The sequence below is a fragment of the Pterocles gutturalis genome, unplaced genomic scaffold (assembly GCF_000699245.1).
Source record: "Pterocles gutturalis isolate BGI_N339 unplaced genomic scaffold, ASM69924v1 scaffold30163, whole genome shotgun sequence".
Lineage (NCBI taxonomy): Eukaryota > Metazoa > Chordata > Aves > Pterocliformes > Pteroclidae > Pterocles > Pterocles gutturalis.
The window spans coordinates 68,727-95,092 of NW_010126619.1; the positions used below are offsets into that span (position 1 = coordinate 68,727).

The 26,366-nt window shown below is 39.6% G+C and overlaps 1 protein-coding gene across 1 annotated transcript in view; it reads right to left on the minus strand.

Moving 5' to 3' along the window:
* LOC104465840 (transcription factor COE1) overlaps positions 1 to 26,366 on the minus strand; it is a gene marked incomplete at its 5' end in the record, with an annotated part of 63,390 nt that overhangs the window by 24,763 nt on the left and 12,261 nt on the right. The window contains one exon of the mRNA XM_010079046.1: positions 6,431 to 6,519. Coding sequence (XP_010077348.1) covers positions 6,431 to 6,519 — 89 coding nt within the window. The remainder of the gene's footprint in view (positions 1 to 6,430; positions 6,520 to 26,366) is intronic.

A 26,366-nucleotide genomic window follows, 5' to 3' on the forward strand; every position in this document is an offset into this window, starting at 1 on the left:
ATATGGACCCTTAGTGTATGGTAATGAGGATACCATATGGTGGGAGAAAATGCACAGAGAACAATTGTGCTCTACTGGATGAGTGAAGTGAGCAAGAAGTTACAAGGAAACGCAGGAGAGAGATTTGTGCGTGTGCTCTCTAACTCAAGGGTTTCTTTCAGAGAAGGGTTCTCCCTCTTCTTAATCTTCTTCTTAATATATACATGCATAGAAATGACAGAGAAACATATTGTACCTTTTGCAACATCACTCATCATAAACTGTCAGCTGTGTTTGTAAATCAGCTTGGTAAGATCTTATAAATTTGTAATTCTTAAAAGGTAAAAGTGCTAAGTTTTTAGACAAAGTGCAGGAAAATTTAAGCACTTCTGACAAGTAGGAACATTAGCTGTAATCATTTTTAAAATGCTTGCGTCTTTCTGCCTGCATGTTTAGCTGTAAATAATGCCGCAATGAATAAAAGGTTTAAAAAGGGGAGGGGAGGATGAAATGGAATAAATATTTTTTATTTTATTTCCAAAAGAATAAAAAGTCATAGCTGATCAGAACCATATGCATGCAAGATTCTGCTGTGAATGTACATGTGCTATATAGTACGCTATACAAACCGTATCCTAAACCTGGTAAGACAGCTTGCTAAAGGCTGCAAAGTCAATTTTGTACTACACATGCTTCATAAAAGATGAATATAAATGCATTAGTTAGACACGGTGAGCTAAATTAGAAGGTCAGGCAGGGCTGGAAGGGCTGAAATATCACACAACCAATGACTGTAATTACTCTTTTTTTAAGTCTATTAAGTGGTGTTGTTCTATCAAGGCTCAGGGGTATAGGACATGAAGTACAAGATAAAGTAATGTGTATTTATTACTCCCACGGGATCAATTTACTAGATATTTTCAGCTCCACGGAGCAAAATACACAAATGCAGCCTTTGTTACTTTCTTCAAACTGTGGCTTTTTCCTCCAAAAACTCTGGTCCTCGAAGGGACCGTGTTTACCCTGTTTGGTATCTTCCTGCCACCCTCAGTTAATTGTTGCATTTCAAAACAATAACAATAAGGATACAGGAATAGAGAAATATGGGGATCCCTCTTACAGGATGTTCAAACAAGTGTCTCAAGTTGCTCAGATGGAATGTGCAGACTAGAAAATCCAATCCCAGGCATGATTTTTACCCCAAGGCAAAGCAGAAATCAGGAATGGAGAATGGCGCAGAGCTCCTTGTCATCGTGTTAGCCCTGATCTATTAAAAGTTTTGTCATAGATTCTAAATTACACCATCTGCTCTAATCATTTGCTGAGTAAATGCTGACCCACTTATAAAGAAAACTCATTGAAATGTGTATGCACACTGCTGACCTTCAGAAAGGAAAGGGCTCCTTGCCAGCCGTTTGTATGTGGCTCTGCCCTTCAGTGAGCAATGTGGCTCTGTCTCCCACCTCTCTCTGATTTCAGACTCTTTGCATATACCCAGACATGCCTTTGACATGCACCACCCCATCAGGGTGATGCTTTCAGAGTAGCCTCATGCATCTTGGTCATCCTTCTTCCCAATAGCTTTGAAACTCTCTCCCTGAATATTTTCAATAGGATAAACTGAAAACCAATTTAAACCCAAAAAACCCCAAACAATCCCCACAATCAAATACATGCTCAAATTGTTAGGCAATGAAAAAAAACAGGTGTTAGGGGTTCAATACCAACCCTAATTCCCATCTCACATTTCTATAAATTTTACAGTACAGTGTAGAAACCGCCAAGCACATCTTACACCCTCCTTGCTATACAGATGAACTCCAACAGTTTCCTTGCACATGCTCCCCCTTCCTGCCTATGCTTAGTATAAAAGTTTTCTTGTTACACTGAGTGGGGAAAAAAACCACAACAAAACATGTTTTCTTAGTGGAAAATTACTAACTTAGGTTTAAAGACAGTATCTTGAGTTAGCAGATGGAGATCCATTCTGGAATTTCCATTGGATCTGTCTGAAGCAGCAAACCTAAGTTGCCTTGTCCTCATTGCTCTTTTAACCTCCACTAGCAAGCCTGAGCCAACCCACCCACATTTAGAGACAACCTTTATTTGCAATATAAACAATATCCATGTCACGATGGATAAAGGACAGATCTGTGGGATTTCATACGGGAGAAGACAATTTTTTTTGACAGCCATTGGTTCCTAAAAACCAGTTAGGTTATTCTATGAGTGTATTAGTCTATGAGGAGGTGGGATATGTCTTGGGGGATCTAATGACAGACCAGAGAAAAGGACTGAATGGAAGACGGAGACGCTACTTTCATCTACATGAAGAGAAACCAGAAGTAAAGGTCCCTTTCAGGAGGGATAAGGGGTCTCCCAGAGAGAGCATTTAAGCAACAGACTGGGAGGGAGAGGACATCAGATCATGAAGAGGGTCGATGCGATGACTTGTTTCTCAGAGTGAATAATTTTGCGCTTAATCCAAATACAAGTGATGAGTTGTAAGAGTGGTGAAAATGGCAAATAAATTCTAGGAAATTGCATATAAAGAGGAATCATTGTTATTAAATCATTTAGGATGGATGTGTTTCAAATCTAGCTCACAGTTGAAACTGTTTTACAGCTATAGCTGTGGAGTTTTAACAAAACTGTGGAATCGCAACGTATCTGCCAGAGATTTATTTTAAGGATTGTAGGGTGGTTACATAAATGAACCTCAATAGACTCAACATGTTGTTGTGATCTGAACTCTTCAGTGATTTCCACTGCAGTTATGTATGCAAGAACCAACAACATGTGTGTATTTGTGTGCACAGATGCAAAAACAAGATGGGGAAATTGCACACACACGTGCAGGCTTATCCCCCAGCTCCATAGGCAGGCTTTCTGCAAACTGCTCCTACAGAACAACAATACTATTTCTTAACATTAGCATCATGGTATTTCTTTTCACTTGTCCTCAGAGATCTCTTGTTTCCTCTGATCTGCCTCCTGTCTGTTTTAGAAAGGAAAGACTACACTGTCCAGCACTCTCCTGGTACTTGATCTCACTCCAAGATTCGGGTGCTAATCCCACCACCTCTGCACTGCCTGTCTCTCCTGTTGGTGCATGTGTTTGTGTACAGACACGCACATCTGCTAGTGACAGCCCTACACCGGCTGCTTTCCCTGATCTGCTCTGTACAGGAAGGGGACAGGACTCTGGCCCATAGCTGGCTCCGTTGCCCAGCTGCCAACATCAGCTCCCATTCCTTTTTCTCCAGAAACTATATATTGCATTTCTACTTCAAACACACCTCTGCATCAACTGTCAGTCCAGCAGTCCAAAGACCCTAGTTCCCAGGTGCTCCCATTCTCCTCACTATGGGAGGACATTCTCCATGGGAATTTGGCTACTGAAGAACTAGGATACACAGGAAAAACTTCAAAATCTGACTTTCTTCTTTGACTGCTTCCAGCAGATAGCTGGAACATTTAAGAAAATTCATTCCAAGCATGAACACTGAGCACTTCTGAAAATACTGGTTCCAAACTTCTCAAGTTGCGTTAATGGTTTTAGAAATTCCTGTTGACACAGATATGGCTGTTAACTCCTCAGCTCTGGAGGGTAGAGCATGTGCTAACACTCACTTGATGGTCTCAACAATTCTCCTTGACCACAGAGATAAGTCACACAGCAGAATGTTCTTGTTGAACACAAACATTTTAACTATATCAATTTCTTGGAAGATCTCTAATTAATCAGTAATGTTTCAATGGAATAATAGCCACAAACTTAGTGGCAATTATAGAAATGTGCTTTGCTTGATTTATTGAATGCATGAGTACGAGCTTTTTAATGAACAGCGAGTGATGATGCACTGGCAGGACAACAGGGAAAACGGAGGAAGGGATATTGAAAGCTTTAAGCACTGCTCTCCTCTCTGCTGTCTCGCTCTCTGTCTTTCTCATACATTTGCCCTCTCTGCCCATGGTTCCACTGTGGAAGCCATATGGCTTCCAACTCTCTTCTAAGCAGCCACTGAGAATTGTCTGTAGTGGAATTCTGCCAAAGCCCTTCCTGGTTTAATGACATGGGGAAGAGCACTGTGCAGGGCTCACCCAGGACAGAGACTCGCTGCGTCCTTGATTACGATCCTGGAGCCAGCAAGCGATGCTGGGAATTGAACCATCAGTGCCTCAAATACAGAAGCTGACATGTGCCAACCCCTGCTGCATTCAGCCTCTGTGCACGGCATATTAATGAGTCTTGAACTTGAGGTCCAACCTTCAAGCTTGCACAGAAGGAATGACCCAAAGGAAGGGGAAAAAAAGGTCCTCTTCATCCTGTTTGCCTCCAACCTTGCATAGTGACACTAGTTCCTTCACTGAGCTTGTGCAGTCCTGAAGCAGTAACTTTTGTTTTAGGCCATCACACCATAACTCTGCGTACATAAACACAATTTTCCTTGATTTAAAAATTTGAAAAACTATCCTGAAAATATACTTAAAACAAACATATTAAGCCAGGAGAGTATATGAGGGGACAGATGATTTAGTACTAACCCTCATTCTCATACGCTGTCCATCAATACCTGCTAAATGTTGGAGTCAGGATACAGAGTTAGCTGGAGCTTTCTTCAGCCTGTTTTTATGTCCCGTGACACTAGATAGCAAGAATGTGTGGTTATCAGTGTGGTAACAGTCTCAGTCTAAATGGGAAAGAGGAGGGTGCTCAGCCTGGGGGCTGCATTCCCATAGCAGTGCAAAAGAGCATTGCTGGGGACCCCTCAGAGCCATGGGTGTCAGAAAGGGAGCCCAGTTCCTGTGGAAGCTGGTGATGCATTACAGCCTCCAGCTGTATAACCCAGTTTGGAATTGCTCAGTCTTTTTTCACTTGAATTTCTGCATTTAGAAGAAAGCCACAGCCATCTATGAGTCAGCTGGAACATTGGGCTCAGGGAAATTTTGCAGCATTTCTTTTGGCTTTGCAAATGCCTGGTGTGTAATGAAAGCTGGACTCTTATTTTCTTAGAAAAAAAGAATTCCATGTGCATACTTGGTGGCAGAGGCACAATACAGATGAAAGAGCCCCTACAGAAGGATGCTCTCTTTGGAAAGGGTTGCACCTCTGGAGGGAATTTTGACAACCTATGAAAGCTGTGTCCTGCTGCAAATCTGTCCAGAAGTCAGAGAAAGGGACAGCTGTAGAGGGTGAACAGAGCCAATATAAAATGTAACTCTCCAGGACAACATGTTTCTCTAGCAGTAAGAGGGAAGGACAACACATCATCGACCCTGAAACCAGAGTCTACAGCCTTCCTAAACAAAGATACAAGACTTAACAAACCTGTAGAATAATCACATACTGAATTTAATTTCTGTCAAGAAATAAAAATAAGTTGTGGTGCTCTTGAATTCTTCTCACCTTGGAAACACTTCAGAAATTTAACTAATCAAAGCCCACAACAATCCCAGATGAAAGTGTCTTCACAGCTCAAGAAGCTATGGTCAGAAGTTTTGCCCAGTCACAAAGGCTATACTGGATGTGCATTGTGGAGGGATCTGGCCTGAGGCATCAAACCCCAATTTGTTCAATGTCTCAGGACTCCAAATTCACATCTTCCTTTCCAGAAGTCAAAGGCGGTGTTCTTCCAGCACACCCACCTGGCCTATTTGGCTGCCCAGCTCACTCACTAACAGCCGTGATGCTGGAGCAGATACAACACGTACAGCAGCTCCAGCCCATGCACCCTATTGCGCAGTGTTCCTGGGGAAGAGAGCAACACTTTTTCAAATACCCCACCTCTTTCTCCAGTATATCACAAAACTCAGTGCAAAGTTCTTACCAGAGAAAGCACTGTATGGCAAAGCAGCAACAACAGATGGAGTGCAGACCCAGAGTTTTCACAGTACAAGACAGAATACTAGAAGCCCACACGAACTATTCTGTTTCTTCCTCACCTTTTACTTGACAGAAATCAACAAAAAAACCTCTCACTAATTTTCATGGGAATGAATATGAAATCACTTCACTACACATCGCTCTAATTACTTCAGCAATCCTGAAATAAAGCATTATATAGTAATTATTACCTTAAGCCCATACATGGTGCAATGGACAGCAGTGGACACACATTCCCTGAAGATCCAAATAACTTAATTTTATCAATGGTGAATTTCTCAAAATTATAATGGCAAGTACTACTGAGATACCAAAACCAAGAAGCATTGTTCTTCCATTAATAAGCTGCTCAGGTTCAAAAATACCAACCAACAATGTGCTCTTTGTTAAGTATTTCAGAACTACCTAAGTCAATGATTGGGCTTCATTGGTTATCTCTGCTTCAGCTTATCCGGGTTGGGTACCAAACCAGGACCATTACATTTACAGAGTCTTGCACTTTCAGACAAAAACATGCAGTAACTAGCTTTGCCATATTTAATAAAACAATAAACTTTGGCTGACCTTTGGCAAGCGTTCGGGGTCACCAGGGTGCCGGGGGATAACCTTCTGTAACCTTTGGAAACCATAGTCAATGGTGGGTTCGTTCAGAGCTGAAACAACAAACAACATCATGATGTGACACATGCATAGCAAGCAGGCTTCGTTGCCCTGTAACAATCGTCCATGCATTGCAAGACCAATGAAGGATCTTAGCAAAATCTCCGTTTGCTGAAATCAGCACTGACAATGAAGTCTTGGTTCAAACGCTGCTTGAGGTTGGTTCTGAGGCTTTGGTTCAAACAGCAATGCAAACCTTCCCACTTGAGTTCCTAAAACAAGGTTGCTGGAAAATTTGGGGGTGCTGCATACATCTTCCAAATAGGAAGCAATTATTATCTCTGAAAGTCATGATGAAATAATTTTGATAAATAATTTGCACCCCAGGTTTCATGTTGGTTTTTTTCATGCCTTCATATTACAAGGAAGGTCCTTTGTGGGTGGAAAACAAAAGAAGTAACTACTAGGGAGACTCTCTTGTTCCAGATTCTGTTATACATTTAATATGCTCCATGTGCAATGATCACATAGAATTTTGTTGTGAACAACAGGCATTTGTCTTGGCAGAGGCTTTATTTTTTACTCGTTGACATTGACTTCTGCAGCCCAGCTCAGGCTCTGATCAGCACTAAACTGATTCAAAAGACAATGAATTTAGAAAAAGAATAATCTATGGTTTTAGTTCATCTTTCCCCAGTCCTTGTCAAGTAAAATGGAGGAGAGAAATGGTAGAACACTTTAATCTTAATGAAAATGCTGGTCTGCCTGCATTAATAGAAGCTATGATTGTGCCAAGTCTTTAAGCACACGCTTATCTGTAAGCACATACTTAAACCCATTTGCTTTCAGCAAAGCAAATTTGAGCATATTATGTTTTTTATATGATTGCCTATAATTACAGGGGACTGCACTGAGTGACCTTCTAGCTATATTTCCAATCATATGATCACTTTAAAACTCAGATGTTAGTGAGACTTCAACATATGCTTAAAATTTCCTAAGTGCTTTGGTGAACTGGAGCAACACTCAAGCATTCTCAAGCATCTCTAAACAACAGCGCATCTTAACTCTCCCATGCCAACAGAGATGATGAAAATTTCCACAGCAATTTGTTTGAGTTAAACGGAAAAAAAAATTCCAATATGGATTTTTATATTTTTAGAATTTTTTTTTTTTTTGGTGGGAAGTAAATGTAATTTTTTTTTTTTAATTTCTGTGTCACTTTAAAGTTTTTCTTATTTTGTCTTAGCTTATTAACAACAGCAAAAAAATATTTCTTGCACAAGGTCTGCCTACTAAATGATCTTCCACCTTTATGATGGTTTTGTTATGAACTTGATTATGTGGTTAGAACAATGCCATCTGATGCATGCAAAGAGATTTATCATCAAACTATATCTCCCAGTCTCACTTGTGTAAGCACTCTCACGTAGCTCAATTATGCTTATCCCACAGCAAGTTACACAACTCCATCAGCCTGATCAACAGGTCACAATTTGTCCATACTCTCACCTTTGAAGAGAACATTCTTCCATACTCCTAATGGTAAAGATCTTTAGCCAGACCACATTGTTATCATTAAATTAATATCTAATCCCTGGATTGTTTTTAATTAATTGGTGTTCCATAAACTACCCCACAAAACAGTCCAGTTTTTAAAGAAACTGCTCCATTTAAACTATTATTTTCAAATCACATTTCTACAGCAGATGGACCTACTGGCAACGAAAGGGTCAGATTTTTATACCCTCCTGGACCTTCAGTACATCCCAACTCCACAAGCAGGCCTGGTGATGCTACTCCGAACTGAGACAGAAGGAAGGTGGTGGAGGGAAATCCAGATCTACCCAACGGCAGTGAAGAGAAGTGTGTGGCTAACAGGGACTGGCTGGAGAGGCACACAGTCCAGCCGAATCTCAACATCTCCCTAATAGCAGAAAGGAATCTTCTCAGCATATCTCGAAATGACTGTTATGTAGATAGAAAGACAGACTAGAAATCAAACAGACTAGAAATCTTTCAGGGTTTTACTTTCTGGGCTATTGTCAGAAGTTTTTTATTTCCCCAGAGATCAAGGCATACCTCTAATCTCCTTGGGTTTTTTTTCATGCACTTCCCTTTATCAGTAATATCTGAATTTGATCTTTTATTTATATTCAGGTCATTGTATGGAAGGGGTGAGAGTAAGGCTTTTCCCCTGCTTGTGCCCTTTTTTCATTTTCAGATGGTTGGGCTTTTTTTCCACGTGTTTCCTTTCACAACCTGGCCACACGCTGTCCACTCTGTTGTGTAGTTTTGCAGAAAATATCACAGTATCTGTGTTTGCAGACCCCTGGGTTCATTACCTTTGTGTATCCTTACATGGCTTCTTATCATGGACCCATTTACTTTAGACCTTCTTCAAATTTTACAATATATTAATTTACTGCTATTTATGTTTATTATCAAAAATAGCTGCTCTCTGAGAAGATTAAAAAAACCCTACAGTTCTAATTTACATTTCTTTTGCAAATATGTTTGAAGATTTTAGCGTGGTTCTGTCAAATGTGTTTCTTCTCTAATTCCGTCTAGTTTATGACCATTTTCCCGTTACATCCTTTGGGAAAGTAGTTACTAAATTCTGCAATATTATAAATGGAGGCCAGTTCTGAAATCCCCCCAGAGATAGCAGTCATTTTCTTATATCTTCCCACACATTCAACACATTTGAAATCCACAGAGCATTTCCTGTGAGTATTTTCTGAACTAAATGACCAAAAAAAAAAAATGTTAATTTTATGGTCCAATCTCACAAGGCATCAAGCATCCTCTGAGAGATACTGAAAACTTTCTGCCTCAAATAGCTTCAGCTTTACTTTAGCGGGAGGCGGGGGAGGCTGCACATAGCAATTTGCAGGATTTGGGTCCTAAACTGTAGTTGTCAAATATCGCTCTTTAGTCTATAACCATTCAATCCTTTCAATCTTAGATAAAATGAAAAAAAAAAAGAAATCTTTAGCTGCCTGAACATCTAACCGCAGATTGGACAATATCAGTCCTCCCTTCCACGGCTCATTTATAATCCAAGTCAAATGTAATTAGTCACATCTCAGAAAAAGAGACTTGTTTAAATATTTAACCCCACCTTCAGCGTTAAGGCCACACCAGTTCCTGTGTCAGTAGCTGGCAAAACCCGAAAGAAAAGGTGATAGTCTGGTCTCCAAGCATTGCAGAAGAGCCAGCGCTCAGGCCACCCTTCACGGCAGCTAACGCACCAGGTTAGACACCAGCATCACACAAGGTTCTGCCTCTGTCCCCAGGACACGTCTCTGCCTTTGAACTCCATTCACAATAACGCGTTTCCCAGGGCTCTAATTCAAAGAACGTGGGGTTTTTTCCCCATTATTGGACAAAAAGAATCAATAAGGAATACAAACTCTCTATTTGTGTTCTTGACATCCATATATTAAAAACAAGCTAACACACACTGTACTTAAAATGCATTCCCATTACCCTAAATTTTAAAAGTACTACTAACTTTAAAAAACTGTATTAAATTCAAATAGGTCCCAAGGCTAATGGAAGCAATTTGTATACCAACCCAAACTGACTGGCCCACTTTTCAAAATACAGGTATGATAATCTTGTGGTTTTAAAAGGACATTTAAATTGAGAGACTGTGAATTTAGTACATAATTATACCAATAGAACCCTTTAACTTGTCAACTTGTAAATCTAAAAGGCTATCAATCATTTCTAAAGAGGAAATAAACCTTAAAATTCTTTGATTGACAGTGCTTACTTTTTATGTGAAAAAAAAAAAAGAAGTGGCCAGAAATCCATTTACAAAAGTACATTGTTTTACATAGGTGAGTAAAAAGCCAATAATTACACCTCCAAAAGACATATAAATCAAAGTAAGTACTTTTCCCTCACTTAGATATTTTAAGTTGCAGTAAACTTCAGGTAACTTTTTATTAAAATACTGTTCCAAATGCAAAGCTTATTGAAGGCATTAATAGAGTAGCATTTTCATTTAAGCTAATATAATAATTTTTGCAAATACAAGATTTAAGCCATTTTTCTCCTTCCAAACAATAAACTTTCAGCCTGTCTCTTGTGTGAATTAACTAAAATTACACCCAGGTGTACAAAATCTGCCTATCTATCCTAGTGTATGAGTTAAGGCACAATATTTATTATTCCTAACATTTTATGAATTACTTCTTAAACCCTTGAGGAAGAAATTTCTTTCAAATTAGAATCTAACAGAATAAGCCATAAAGCTCTATGCAGCAAGTCTAAAGCCATAACTTCTAAAAACTAAGCCTTTTAATCAAGAAAATGCACGATGTCTCTGGAAATAAGGATGCGTACATTCTATTCGTCTTTTCTATGTCCAACTTATTTTTCAACAGAAATGCTGCTTATGCCTCTGAGAAAAATGTTTCTACCACAACTATAATTTCAAATTCTGCACAAATAATTTTAATAACTACATGTAGACAATCTACCACCTTTAAAAATCTCTTTCTCTTTTTTTTTTTTTTAACTAGTCAGTGAAGGGCTTTTTTTAATATTTCCCATAATGAATTCCTACTGTGTCAATAAAGCTTTGGTTGTTAATTGAATGACTGTCTGATGTATCTGAGAGAGGAATTTGTTTCTCTGGCCACACTGCCAACTTACAGCAGAATGATCGACACTTAATATCAGCAATTAAAAGGACCTGTTCAAATATCATATGGAATTCGTAGCTTGGGGTAGTGTAGGAGAATTCTTCACCGAGAAAAACTTATTCAGCGAATGCAGAGAGTAATTGAATTAGACACATTTGAACATTATTATTCAAAGAAAAATAAACACACACTACATAGAAGCATTATGGAAATATTTCAGAATGTAAAACATATTCAGTTAATTTGTTTCCCATGCATTCATGGTTTCATTTATTCCTTTTATTTTTCAGCCCTTGTTTCTTTTTCATTCTGTTTGACCCAAAACCAATGAGAAAGCAGCACTTAGACCTATGAACTTCCCATATGCTTTTCCAGTGGAAAAGGCTGCAAGGAGAGGGAAGGGACTCTAAGGGCTCAAATAACAGAAACAAAAAAAAGACTGAAGGCTACAAACAAATTGGCCTGAGGTCCATAGGTCTGAATGTTCCTGTCCCAGATGAGAAATCTGGTCTTGATTGTTTTAAGTGGAACTCCCAGAGAAAGGCTGCATGTGGGAATTAGATGTCCCACAGTGCTTGCTCCTGTGGTGAACCAGAATGTCGCTGGTTTTCTTGGAAGGCACAGGTACCGCGGGATAGTTTGAAAAGGTAGGAATGACCTGCAAAAGCACAGAGCTATCATGGCTTCAGATCATGTCCAGAAGGCTGTGGCTACAACAGTGGAATGGAAGAAGATTCTTTAGACTCTACCTTTGTCTCTGCACAAATCCATTTTTTAAAAAAATTTGGCTCTACAACAAAAATAGACACCTAGTGACAAGACCTGAACTATAAAGTCAAAGAGATGGGGCTTTGAGGTCTACAACACAGTTGTTGTGAGTTTTTTCCCATCTGATGAAAGAAACTTCACCAGAACATAAATAGAAGTTAACTCTGTGGCCAAGACAGACAAAGGTACACATCTCAACATCTCATAGCCAAAAAGAGAAGGAAGAAATAGATGCAAAAATGCTGCAGCACCGTCACAGCAACGAAGGCCAGGCCAGGAACACATTTAACATGTCTCTCTGTGCCCAGATTAAACCAGGTCACAACATTTGAAGGCACATAGAATTAATATTTTAAATAAAGGACAGGACAGACCTGTCAACATCAAACTCCAGGTGCCAGAATACCCTGCTCAGGCCCTGCAGTACAGCAATGTTAACAATGGACGATGCTGTAAAGCAACATCTTGACATGGCGTGCTGCAAGCAAACCCTACCCAACAACTCTTAGGCATAGTGGCCTCTTTATGCCTGCTCTACAAAGACAGCAAAAAAAACCCACTTCAAAACCCCTTCAACAAACGAAAAAAAGCCTGGTTTGCAAATCTCCCTGCAAAGACTACTCCTTTGCTAATTAAAGACCATTAACTGAAAACATGCAAGCATTTGAGCTATTTGTTGTTGTTGTTGTTGTGAATTTGGTTTGCTTTTTATAAAGTTTCCTTTCCACTGACTTTCCCTGGAGTGTTTATTCCCACAAGCAATGGAAAACGGAAGTGGGCGGGACAGCAAGAGCCTCCACAGAGAGGGTTGAGCTGGAAAGGCCCTTCCAGCACTAAGGCAGAATTTCCTTGCTTGGCTGGTCTCAGTAACTCCCTCACTTAAACACACACTTGTGCACTGAATTTCCATTTTTAAAATCAACCTGTGAAATGATGTCATTTTTTTTTTTAATTAGAAATAGAAAGAGACAGAGATATCCAAAATGAAATTCCTATATTTTATAGCCATGTAATGCCCAGGCACCACGTGCACATGCCAAGCAATAAGAAAAATGCAGAGCTGAGTCAAATGATAAATCTAACACCTAGATCTCTTGAGTTCCCCTAGTGACTGCTCTTTACTTGAACTAAAGATGCAATAGGCCAGCATTTGAGGCAGCTCCACTGTGTTCATCAGTGTTACTACAAACATGATAGACAGCGTGATATTTTCTTCCTGATAACAATTTTTCTCCAGCAACTAAGAACCAGAGGATATATTCCCTTCCTACCTAGCCCAGTCTCTGGAGCCTGTGGGAGCGCTGAAGATGCAAGGAGTGCATGTCTTCAGCCCCATTGTTTTATGAAATGTAAGAAATAAAATTACCAGATCTGTCTAGCAAGAATCACGTGTTGGCTTCTGAAAATACATTAACTTTGAATGTTCACTCTCAGCAACCTGCAATCTGTCTTGGAAAAAAAAGTCAAACAATTTGTGAACTTTGCAGTTTCTTCTGCTGTGACTGTGGTGACCCCCTGTCTAATGGGGAAGACTTGGCCTTAAGGGAGTCTGAAACAGAGTCCAGTTTCAGACATTGGGATTTAAACACAACAGTTTCAGAACAGTCCGGTAGAAATCACTGGGGATATGTACACAGAGGTTCAGAAGGAAATTAATGTGTGTTGGTTACTTTGTCTAGTCATCTACGTTAATTGACGCATCTTTGGCAGTCATTATAAAAAGGGAAAGAACAGCATTTACATGTGAACATTTTCCTATTTGCCAGACACATTCTGGTAATGCACATGAGCATGCAGCAAAAAATTTATTGAAAATAGCTCTCAATGGATTGCCCCTTCATTTCAATAAATAAATACATGGGTACACATACACACAATCACAAAAATGCACACAAGCCAAGACTTAAAATAACAGGTGCCTAAGGTTAGCTATAAGATCTATATTTAGGTCTACTTAAAAATATTTTTAAAATAAAGTGCTTTTATTTTTAAACTGTTGGCTCAGAAAGAGATGTACAATACAGAGTGTCGGAAACGCTAAAATGTCACCTCATGTAAACTTTTCATTTTTTTATTATGTATCTTTTTAACATTTTTCCTTTGCATGGACTTCAAATTCTACAATGTAAGTGCAGACATCTTTAAAATTTTCATAGAGATAATTTTGTATAACATACAGGAAGTTGCTTCTTTTTGTCACCCTTCACAAACTCCTTTGGGGTAGACAGCATCAAAAACCATTTTTGTAATATGTTGGTACGCAGAAATATTTTCTTGTGAATAATTCCCCTCTCTCTCTTTTTAAACTTTGCTATTTCTCATCTTCTTTTCAGATTATTTTAAAAAAAATATTACCAGGGGATCTGTAAACGAAAAACTCAGTGTCCTGTCTGAATGCCAAAGGCATTCCTATCAGAAAGCATCTTAGCTTAAATTTGGCTGTTTCTCAAAATTGTAGACTTCTGATGTGCAAGTGCACTATGGTCAGAGCAAAAAGAATCTTCAAGAGAGAAAACTGGAAAAACAGCAGCTATCACATCCAAATCTCTACAAATGAGATTCATGGAGAAATATAAGTAGGGCTGAATCATAAAAAATGAGATGAATTGTGCCTACCTGTAATGAACATTATAGGTGTGATGTTCTTGTAAGGGACTGACCTCCTGTGAGGTTTAATTTAGGTCTTTAATCCCTAACGACAACTAAGCTTAAATCCCTTGAGAAAACAATAGTTTCCAAACATCTTTATTTCTGAACATTAGCTTTGATTTGTCTACGTGAAATTGCGATAAGGCTACTCACTTGAAAGCAAAAGGACCATTTTGGCTACATCCTCAATCATGCAGCAAATTGTTTAAAATTAAAGCAGTTGGGTTTGTTGTTTGGTAGTTTGCAATATTTAAACAGAAATGTATAATTTGAGAGCTCTCAGTAGTCTCTGATTTGAGCAGCAGTTATATCACCTGCTTCTATAATTGTTCAGGGTTTGGGTTGGTTTTTTTTTTTTTGTGTTTTTTTTTTTTGCAAAAATTTTGACAATAACTGTTATCGAGGGGGAAAAAAAAAATCATACTAGCTTTTCTGATAAACATGTTTCCCTGCCCTCACACCCCAGTGAGCACTGTGACACTATACTTTTATCATCTAGTGTGTGCTCAGAATGAGCTTAGAACAGCAATTGCCAGGAATAGGCAGGCGATAAACTGCATTGATTTAACACATCTTGTTTTCAATCATGCTCGGATTTTCTGAGCACGCATTTTTCCTGTACTCTAGCTTGTAGCTTTTATCTGACGAGCTGATCCCTTTTCACTGGAAAATGAAAAGGTCGCACAATAAGACACGGTTTACTGGAACTTGAGCACGCACCAGGGAAAGTATTTTAGATAAATACTGTCAGACATAGTGGAGCTGAATTTCAACAACACAATTGCTAAACAACAATACTTATTACTCTCTAGAACAAGCCTACAAGCAACTTATGGCTCACAGCAGGGGAGGTCTCAGAGTTACGCTCAATAGTTAAAGAAACCTTATTCAAGCCCGTTTAAAGATGCAGTTTTGCTTCTGCATTACATGCACCGACTAGCCATACCTCAGGACCAAACTAAATGCCTCTTCAGCTGCTTTCCTAAGTAATATGCAAATGATGGAAAACCATATCAATGACTTTTGGTCAACTATGTGTTTGATTTAATTTAATCAAATGGGGTACTAGGTGGTGGTAAAAAGAAAATTATCCATATGGGAAAGTAGTTTAACTGAAACTAATTAATTAACCAAGGTGAGCTGCTGAGGTGGGTAAACAAGCAAGGAGTAATATGGCATGACCCATCTGCCAATGGCCAAGGTAGAGCAGGCCCATAACAATAACTCTAATTTACTTTCCCCCTCCCTCTGAAGTGACTGCAATGATCCTATGAATACAGCACCGGAAGCAAAACGTCTTTACTTATTCCTACCAGAAGGGGCAAAGAAAACTTCCAAGTTATTCCTTATGGCACTGATTATATCCAAGAAAAGCTCTCACCAAATAAACACGGGAGTCTGACTTCATTTTCCTTCTCGGTCTATCTGGACTAACACCCATTGCCCTGCAAGGGTTCAGCTGCCGATCTGCAGCTGAGGAGGGGCGACGGGTTCATTCCAGCTCCAGCCCCCACTCAGGATCTCCTTCCCACACTTCACGTGTACACACCCACATCAAGAGAGCGTGCACGGGGTCCTCACCTGCTCCCATGCCTTGTACTCGGTGCAGCACCTAAACCTACCAAATCCACCTTGGTTTTTTCTGCTTGGCAGACACCTTTCCAAACCAAATTCGAAACAGTGGGCTTCCCATCCACCTCACCCCTCCAGACTTTGGAAGAGTCTCATCTTTGTCAGTGGTTGCCAGTCTGCTCCCCATTTCCAGCAGCCTTTTATCTTAAATTCACTTTGTCCAAGATCCTTAACCAGTACAAAGCAGAACAATTCAGTCAACTTTTCTGAAACTATACTGATACGGGCTGGAAACTTCACTGGCTGGAGCTTAGTTTATATCTTGCATATACACATCAGATAGCCAAGCCTTCCCCTCTAGTCAGATACATTAATCTTTATCCAATGTTCTGTTCACATTGTAAGTTTTACAGAAAGAATACGGTAAATATTATTTAAATTACAATTTGAATTATATTTTTAAATAGGCAAGTCACAAGCAAAGTGACAGACCTCAAGAAAATTATAAAGTAAAATCCAACTTTGCACGCAGCGCCACTTTACATTCAGCCTGGTGAGCCTGTCTGCAAGAGAACTCACACAAGCATCGATTTGTCCCTCTCACCTGGCAAGTGTTTTTGTTAGACGAGTAAGTTGAAAATTTGTGCTGCATTTTAGGGTTATCTTATGCAACACAGGCAGAATTCTGATATGTCTTCTTCATTAAGTGCTCATAATCCCAGAAATGAAAGTAACTCATTTCTTCCCAGGGTGCCTGTTAACTGAGAAACTCATCTTAATTGAATGCACAGATCAGTTAACCATCTTCAGATTCACAAACCATTAGTGCCCCATTTGCACGGCAGCTCTGTGCAGGTCTCCTCCCACCACTGCTCTTGGGGGGGATTGGAGGTTCAGCAAAGGAGGGGAGGTGCTGCAGGCGATGAGCAAGCACCAGCAAGGGCTTATGCTTATGATAAAATGTGTGCTTTGGGGCCAAACAGGCTTCTGCTAAATTGTTGGTGCTAGATCACTTTGTAAGTCAATTACAGAGAAATCAACAAATACTGCAGCTCTGCCCCCAAATACAAGTTAAGTAGCCTCCAAACACGCCCACAGAGAGATCACTAATCTGGAATCTGGAGCGTCACAGGTGAAGGTGAAGGAAAAATAATTGCTTGTATCACTCCCTTAGCATCTTGCCTCTCTCCCACCATCACCATTTACCATCTAGAATATACTTGGTAAACCAGCAAAGATGAGGATGGAAATGAAAACATTCCAGGTGCAGCCATTAACCTATAAAGCTTATGCTTCAAAAACAAACTGTTAAAGGCAAGGAAAATGAGGAACCAGACTGAAACTTGGTGCACTGTTGTGAAACTTTTCCAATGTTTCAGTTACAGGGGGAGTGAACCGACCTTTGGTTTTTCGGTGGTCACTGGATATTTGGGATACGCAGCAAAACATCTCTGCTGGTCAGTGGCACTCCTGAGCTCATCCACACTCATCTGCCAAATAACTCTGTTCTGAGATAGCTGAAACTTTCTTGCACTCAAATAGGGTTCACCAAAATTAGCTATTTTCCTTTTTAACAGGATTTAAAAAAATATCTTAAGTGTTATTGGATTAATTTTGCCTAAAAGAGAAATACTATAATTTCCCTAATTCAAGGTAGAGGTAGAATAAACAGACTAAAGACTGCAAGATGATCAGAAAATAGAGTAGAAGACATAAGGTTACCATGGATAACCAGAAATGATCACATAGGTTTCCTAATGTTCTTGGTATCATTGGCAGCCTATAGGAAAATGCAGATACCAGCTCTGAAGTTATCAATAAAATACATTCAAAGTAGCATGGTATTGCCCATTTCCTCTTGTATAAAACAAATACTTACCTTCCATCCAATTCAAAACAAAAACCAAACCCTGCTGTAATGGGGATTACATTATTCTGTACAAATTTGTTTCTAGTGGATTTCATGAGAACTGTTGTCACTATAAAAAATTGCCACCAAAATATATATGTATCATATTAATATGCCTCAAAGTTCAATACTGACACAAACAGTCTCATCAGGTGATAAAAACAAAGATACTGCAAGTCTGACATGAAAAGAGAGTATTCGAATGTTAAAATCTAATTTAGCAATTTGCAAATTGCCAGTCTAAAAGGAGGAATTTAACATTAATCTTGCTGGAAGAGGCATACTTATCAGTAACTGATTTGTAGCTTTCCAGGCATAAGCGATATATTAAAATACACTTCTGGGCCCATCAGCAGTAGGCAAGAATGTGCTTGAACAGACAAACTCACTAAGGCCCTGAGTGAGCAAGGTATTAAGCACCTGGCTGCCAGAGTTAATGAGTCTGCGCGGAGCAATGCACCGATGCTGCTGCTCCTGCTCCAAACCAGCCCCATCACAACCAGCCTGGGGCACCTCTGCTTGCAGCTCTCCCACGCTGGGTGTACATAACTCAAGAGCGAAGCTTGTTCTTCCTCCCTCATGATCCCCATGAATGCCAAGCCCATCATCTTGGTATCTAACCACTTGTGGTAAGGACATCTCAGCTCAGCTCACAGGGACAAGAAGGAGCAGCCTCCTGCACCATCTCTCAGCGTTGCACACCTGAAACAGGAGCTACTTGTCTTTTGGGCCATCATGCATTTAGCTACTGTGCAAAGCAGACACAAACGGCTGCCAGAAACTGGCTCCACACAGGGAAGAATTTGCAAAAAACGTTCAATGTCTTCTGCTTCAGAGAAAATCGCTTCGGTTTTGCGCTGAAAAGACCATGCTGCTGCCTGGCAGCCCTTGGATGTGGCTGGGCTGGCAGTGCCTGTACTTGTGGAGCCTGGGGACAAGCAGAGGGCACAGACCACACCTTACATGTCTCCCAAGAAAAGAGATTCCCACCTGTGGAGTTTACTCACTTTGTTGGCATTGATTTTTACAGCCTGTGAAGTCTCTTCAATAACTGACCAGATGACACATATTCAGAGGCAAAGGCGATTAACCAAAATAAATATAAATTGTAGTTTATGGACTAAAAAAGGAACACTGACAAGGTACTGTGTCGTATTAAACACTAATGTGCGTGCATAATTCATTGTCTCAAAAAATGCACTATTTTTTAATCTTTACTTAACAAAAGACAAGACCAAAACACCAGACCTAACAATCTTCTATTAAATGAAGCCACATGAAAATGTTATGTGTATGCATGTGTGTGTATATAAGTGGTTGTGTGTCTGAAAATGTTTTATCCCCAAGCAGATCATTTTGCATATGCTGTCTAGGCATGGGTATAGAGGATCGAGAAAGGGACAGTCCTTCCTCTGGCCTGTAGCAAGTGGCAGATTACTGCTGGAGCAGACGCATCCCAGCTCATCATAGCCACAGCGGGGAAAGACACAGCAATGAGATTTAATTCTAGGACTTGCAAACTGCTAGATGTTTTCTCCAAATAGCAAAGGGAAGCGTAATGTCACTTTTTTCTTCCAAACTTTGCTTGTTGCACAAAACAAAAGTGAGTGGAAAAAAAGAAAGGCAAAAAATTCCCACAGGATTCTCCTGCTGTACTCAAAACAACCCAGACCTGTCGTTCCCCTTCATTCCCTTTCCTTCTGCAATTTGCCCACACCAGCAGCGTGACAAACAGAGCGACATTCCAAAACTACAGTTTCAACAGTTTATCATAAGTATAAAATAAAATGTACCGAAACCCATGTAAAAGGAAACTAAATACATCATCTCCTGGGCACCTAGAACAAAACTAGAAAAAAATATTTTTTTTTCAACATTCAAATATTCAGATATTAAGTGATTGGAAAAGGAGAGATGGGACTAATCGAACTCTGTTTTAAAGCTTGTTATACTGTGAAATACCACATTACTCTAGAGGCAGCATTCATCTTACTTCAGCTAATTGCGTATGATGGACACTGACCCACTGGCGTTTGGTGTAAGCGTCAGATGGTAGAATTCAGTTTCAAGTACTCTTGAAAAAGTACTCAGGGTTGATTTTTATTATATTTAACTGCTAGGCATGCAAATCATTATTTATTATTGGTTAGGCTCTTCAATCCCACTAGATTAAAGAATACATCACATGATTTGGTCAGAGTTTTTTTAAGCATTACAAGCTCTATGTTTCAACCTGATGATGGCTGTGGGGTCCCTAAGTTTCAGGGTATTTCCCCAGCAATGAAGATGTCTTTTCAACAGCAAGAGTGGAGCACCCCTCTTTGTCAGGTACCTATGCAGTGTTTTTTGTCTTAGTATCAGAGCTCTTTACACATTATTTGGCATCATACCTTCCCTGTAATTTGTAGCAGTCCTGAATTATATCTCCAACAAACTGCCACAAAGCCATAAAAATCAGGTACCTCTGCCTGTTCAAAAATCCCAGCAGACACCTAAATGAATTTTCAGGACTCTGAAATAAAATTCTGACTGTAAATAACAGAGTAAAAATAACACAAAGACTAAAACTGAGGCTAAAACAAGGGTTTTCTGCCGTTGGATGGCAAGCTATTTTTGACAGCACTGTGGCTCTGCAGTTTGCAGTGTCTGGCAGGTGGTCATTAGCAGCACTGGGCAGTATCGAGATCCTGCTCTCATTCAAGCTTTAGCTGACTAAATATGTGAACAATCACACGGGACAAGATTCAAAATTCATCACTCTGTGCTGTGACAGGCAAGGGTAAAAGAGTCACCTGTAGAGCACAATTTTTCAGTAGTAAACTACATAGAGCAGGAGCTGAGAGTCACACACTACCTCCCACTCCAAAGCAAATAGCCTTTTCTAACTTCTTAAGGCACTAACGAGTAAAAATGGGTAAACACCCAACACTACTTATTGCCTTCAAGTAGAATTTATTCAAAATATGAATGCTATCTAGTGACTGTCATTAATTTCCCATTAAAACAACAGGATCTACAAAGGAAAGATCAATATTTTTCAACCTGTGGTGTACAAGCCTCCAGGACCCCAGAAGTTCCGCAGCTGTTTCTTGGTGATCCATGAAAGGGAACTAAGAGAGATGCAAGTCTATTGTCAGCAGGCTTAAAGTCACTGCACAACTCATTGTTCAAGGGTCTGCATTTGTACTGGAAAATATTTAGGTGTCCACAACCCTGAAAAATGTTGAAAAGACACAGCGATAGATGGTTTGTTGGCACAAGCTCTCCTCCCGCTGGAAGATTTGCTACATACATTGAGGCACTAGCTTGGAAGAGTGTGGCTATTTTCTGCTGAATGGGGCCCTTGGAGAGGAAATATTTGATTTACTGCAGAGTTCTCATTTCCTTGAATTGCAAATAAAGTGTAATTTGATTAAATGTAAATGAATCCTACAATACTTTTGGTGGCTTGTCTGAAACAATTGATTGTAATGGGCATCCATCATTGGGCTTGATTTTAATTCAGAGACAAAAAAGGCAAAATGAGAAAACTAAAGCAAGTGCCACTAACATTCTAGAGCTGGAGCAGTTGAGATTTCTGGCGCTGGACTGTCATTTCCATTGTTCTCGGAGAGCGAGCAGTGCAGTGGAAGGGAAACGCAACAGCAAAAGAAAAAGAACAATGTGAAACACACACACAGAAGTAGATCTAGAGGAAAATTATGCTTTTTCACAGTAAATTCTGTTAAATCAGCTTAAAGAGCAAAATTTGTTGAATTTATTTTAACACTGATATTTTAAAATTAATTAGTAATGAAAATAAATATTGCTCTATGTTTCTCAGAAGAAAAGCTTTGTTTTAATAGATCGCCCAATTCCTTTTTCACCAAGATAATTTCCAAGCACATAATGCTGGTTTCAGCAGTTCTTGTGGTCTGAAATAATAAAAGAGAAGTGAAATTTTTGACAGTGGCACAAGCTTGATAAACTTTTCATGTCACTTTCTTTAAATGTGGAACTACTCCAACCACAGAGATAATTATAGATGACCAGATTGTAACTGCTTTATTACTTCTTTTTCCTCATAAATTTTAATTTTGGAAAGTTAAGTGAAAAATGTGGTTTCAATTTCCTCCAAATTGCACACAATTTGGTTTTAACAAGAAAATAGAAAGAGATGGTACATTCTTTGGAGTGAATTATGGAGAGGAGTTTCTTTGTCTTTCAGCATCATCAGAATAACAAAGTACAAAATGCAAAAAAGATGGCTGCAAAAAAAAAAAAAAGTAACTGTACAATGTACTAAGAAAAGCACAGAGTAATTCTTTATCTAAATAAGCTCTGAGCAATTCAACTAGGTAATACAATTGCTCTGCCTTTTCCCCCTCTGTTTTACCAGACTAAAGCTTAAAGAAATCAAGCTTCATACACGAGTTACAGGAAATCTTCTAATAAGAAAATGCTGTGTACATAACCATCTTGCTCTCTCAGAAGGTACCAGCAATTGTCAAAGTGCCATGCAAAGCAGCCCTATTCAGACCATATTAAAAAGGCTTGGATAAATACTTACATGGAACTAACAAAACAAGAGGAGAAATAGAGCCAACAGAAATCAGAGCCAGTATTTATTTTGCCCAGGAGGTATGTAGGTCTCCAATCAGGGTATGGTTTTACCTACTGTACCCATACCTAGAATTACAATGTACATATTAGGATCTTAAATCATATTAAAGGCTACTCAGCTTTCCTTCAGCAACAATGGGCCATCAGAGGCTTTAGAGAAGATGGAAGATGCCCTGGAGTAGGTAACAGCAGCATAAAGCAAACGTTAAGAGGGGACCCTGCCAGTGCTGCCAGCAGAGAACTGAGTGGGCTTAGCTCAGGATGTACAGCGACATGACCCGGGTCCAACCAAGCCCATCAGTCAGCATGACTATGAAATGGCATGGTGGAGATGAAAATACAAGATGGAAAGTTCACTAAACATTTGTACCCAAGCAATCAAGACTTACTGCAAGGACTGTGGGCATCGTAATTCTTAGAGTAACCCCTTGAAACTTTGCAAAGGTTGACAATTAGATTCCTAATTTAATAAAGCACTTAAATAACCTAAAGACTTTTCTTTACTTTCACCAAGTTATTTAGCTGCTTCAAAGTAAGTATGTTCTTGAAACTTAAAGGATACCAATTGATTTACACAGTTTTAAACCAAAATAATACTGACAATTAACTGGTAATGTATGTAAATATGGAGCTTCTATCAGTTTTCTTTAAAATGTTTAAAAGTCTGCAGAGCTTCAGAAAAGAAATAATGAATAAACAAAAGACACCCATTTTAATGAACTCTAGTGCAAAGAAACTATCATTATGAAAGCATATGTGAAAAAATCAATTTTCCCTGAAAAAAATCTGGCATTGCAAGCAGTACTTCAGAAAAAAAAACAAAAAAAACCCAACCCTTCCATAAAAATTCAAATTAACAAATTTGTGAAATCTAGAGGGATAAAAGTTATTAGGGAATTACTGCACGAATTTGAGAAAATAACTATGGTGAATTTCATGCAGCTTTAGACTTTATTACACAAATCCCTAGGAACTCTTTTTTTTGTAGGAAAACTTTCATTGGCCAATAACAGTGTAAGTCTCAAACCGTTTTCTAAAAAAACACGTGTGAACCAATGAAACTGCTTACTGCTCTACTGACAGCCTGTGCCATACTCCTTTCCTGTGTTAGCCATAACATAAATTTTTTGTCTGTCCTTTGACTGTAATCACCAAAGGCAGAAAAAAACCACAATCATCGGCAGCACCTTAAAAAGAAGCTACACCACAAACACCTTGACCCACTAGAAATTAATTCTTTCACTGAACAGAAAGGCACGGTCCTACCTCTTTCCAGAGGCAAGAGTACGTCTTCAGATTGCAATTGTCCCTTTCTGACTGTAGATGTAAAGACGGCGAGAGAAGAGGGTTTTCTTCACCCTGCGTGTCCCCGCAGAGTCAGAACACACACCTCGGTCATTTATCATCATGCCAGCTCAACCTGCCAGCTTGACAATGATTTTTCCCCTGGGGTTTCTAAACTAGAAATGTTATTTAGGTTACAAAAACAATTGCACGTTTTCTGCTTCCTGAGCCAGTGTAGACCTATGAGCATGCAAATGAAAGGAATCAGGAGCCTCCCAGGGCTGTGGCCACCGCACACTCCCCAGCCCTCCTTGCCCAGAACACACACCAACGGAGGGAGAACTGGTGCCTGGGAAAGCAGCCCACGGTGGGATGCTGCAACCATCGCAGTGGGATGCTGCGACCATCGCAACCTGTGTTCACTTCAGTATCAATGGTTCAAGAGCCTTACTGCAGGGCCCTGCAGTTTACAGAAAGCTATTTTCTTTGGCTTCTGCATCAGCCATAGATTATTTTCCTCCCTTCCTCCCATTCCTTGATCAGAAGTGTCCATTTCACTCTCTGAGCCCCCAGCCCCATACGGATTAAAAAGGACAAACCTTGCAAGCCCAGCAATGCTGAGGATCCAGTGCAAATCCTGCAGATCAATGTTAGTTGAAATTTGCAGGAGCTCTGATCTGTTCAGAACTTGCTCATCTGGTCTGGCTCATATTTCTAAATAATGATCATGGGGGATGCAGTAGGTCTGCAGGCACGTATAAAGCAGCATCCCCACAGAGCAGGATGCACATTTGCCTTCACAAGTGCTAAAATGTTACCCTCTTACCGGAGTTCACTATTTTTTGCCTCACAGAGTTTTAATTTTTATTTTTTTTTACATAGGTAAATCTTATCTGTGCTCATTATAAAATTCTTGCTGCTAAATTATTTATGCCAAACAATCAAGTGTGATACCTTTGCAGATGTCAGCAGATAAACAGAAATGCAATGTTGCATGATGGAGTTTAATGCTGTGGAAATGTCGGGGTGCTTATTTTAAAATGCCACTGACCTTTGCTGTCCTTTTTTCAATGTTTGCTTATTGCCACAGTAAGGAAACACCGCAATACGATTAGGAATTTTTATATGTGGATCTTAAAAGTCAATATTTAAGGAAAGCATGTTTCCTCAATTGCACCATTTCTGATTATGTGCTATCGAAAGAGACAGCATGGACGTACCGTTTATACAGAACACAGGCAATACATGGGATACAGCAAACAGAGCAAGAGCAAAAACACTCAAGCAAAGCCAAACTACAAGATCGTCGTAAGAGAAGCATGGGAGCACAACGTCTGCATGTCGTGACAGTGGGAAACCGTGACATTAAGACACTACGACATTAAGATACTGCAGGTTTGTGGTTATTTTGGGGGTTCCTCTCCCAGGCTCTGCAGGACCTGTGTAACAAGGCAACAGTGTCTGTGAAATAACGAGCGGGGGAACGCAGTGCTCCAGTGCAATGTTAGGTGCGATGTTGCACACTAAAGCACCGGATCAATATTTCCAGCAGCAAGCCGTTCAATACTCCTGAATTATTGCTTCATTTTTCTTCTTATTATAGATGAGTTGTGTTATTATTTTCCCCAAATCGATATTTTACAACCTTTTTTATCCGTTTCTCCATAAATTTCGTGATTACTTTAAACTGGGAATTCCGGTACACTAAATAAGATGCAGTATCTGAGAAGTAGTGAATGTACCAACACGATTTTTTTACTCAAGGCACTGCTTAAAGGCGGATCCTAATCAATAGCTAAGTAGGAAAATTTTTGTGTAAGAAAGTTAGTAGTAGCGCCACTCTCACTAAATCAAAATTCACATTCCCAGAAAATATTAACTGCAAAAGAAGACTATTTTAGAAGGATGTGGAAAGAGAGGTCTGATGGGTACTTTGTGTGGGAAATTTAATTCCAAACAAATATGCTTTTTACTTCCCCTCAGCTAAAGGGCGACCATAATTCACTGAAATTGTTTCTTACAAAGCAGATAATCCTGTGCACCTTAGAGTGATTTAATTAGCTTCCGTAGCTGTCTCCTGCTAAGTGTTTAAAGCATCTGCAAATCAAATCATGTTAACTCATCTGCTGCACCACTTTCTTTGTTCTGTGCATAGGACCTTCCTAATAGCATTAATAGAAGCATGAGTTTCCCTGGAGAGGGGAGTAGCAAAGTGAGTTAATTACATAGTTATAGTAAAATTGTGTACATTATTCCACAGAACATGCAGGGTAAGTATTAAGGTGCTACACAGAAACTAATGACAATTTTGGGTGATCCCAAGGACCGTGAAGTTGTAATTCAAAAGGATAATGCAGATTTCCACTGAAGTCAGAGGAATTCTGCCAAATTCCTGCATGCCGTCTGCCTGGCCAGGGTGCTCGTGGACTGCAGTGCAGGATCCTGGCTATTCCCTACA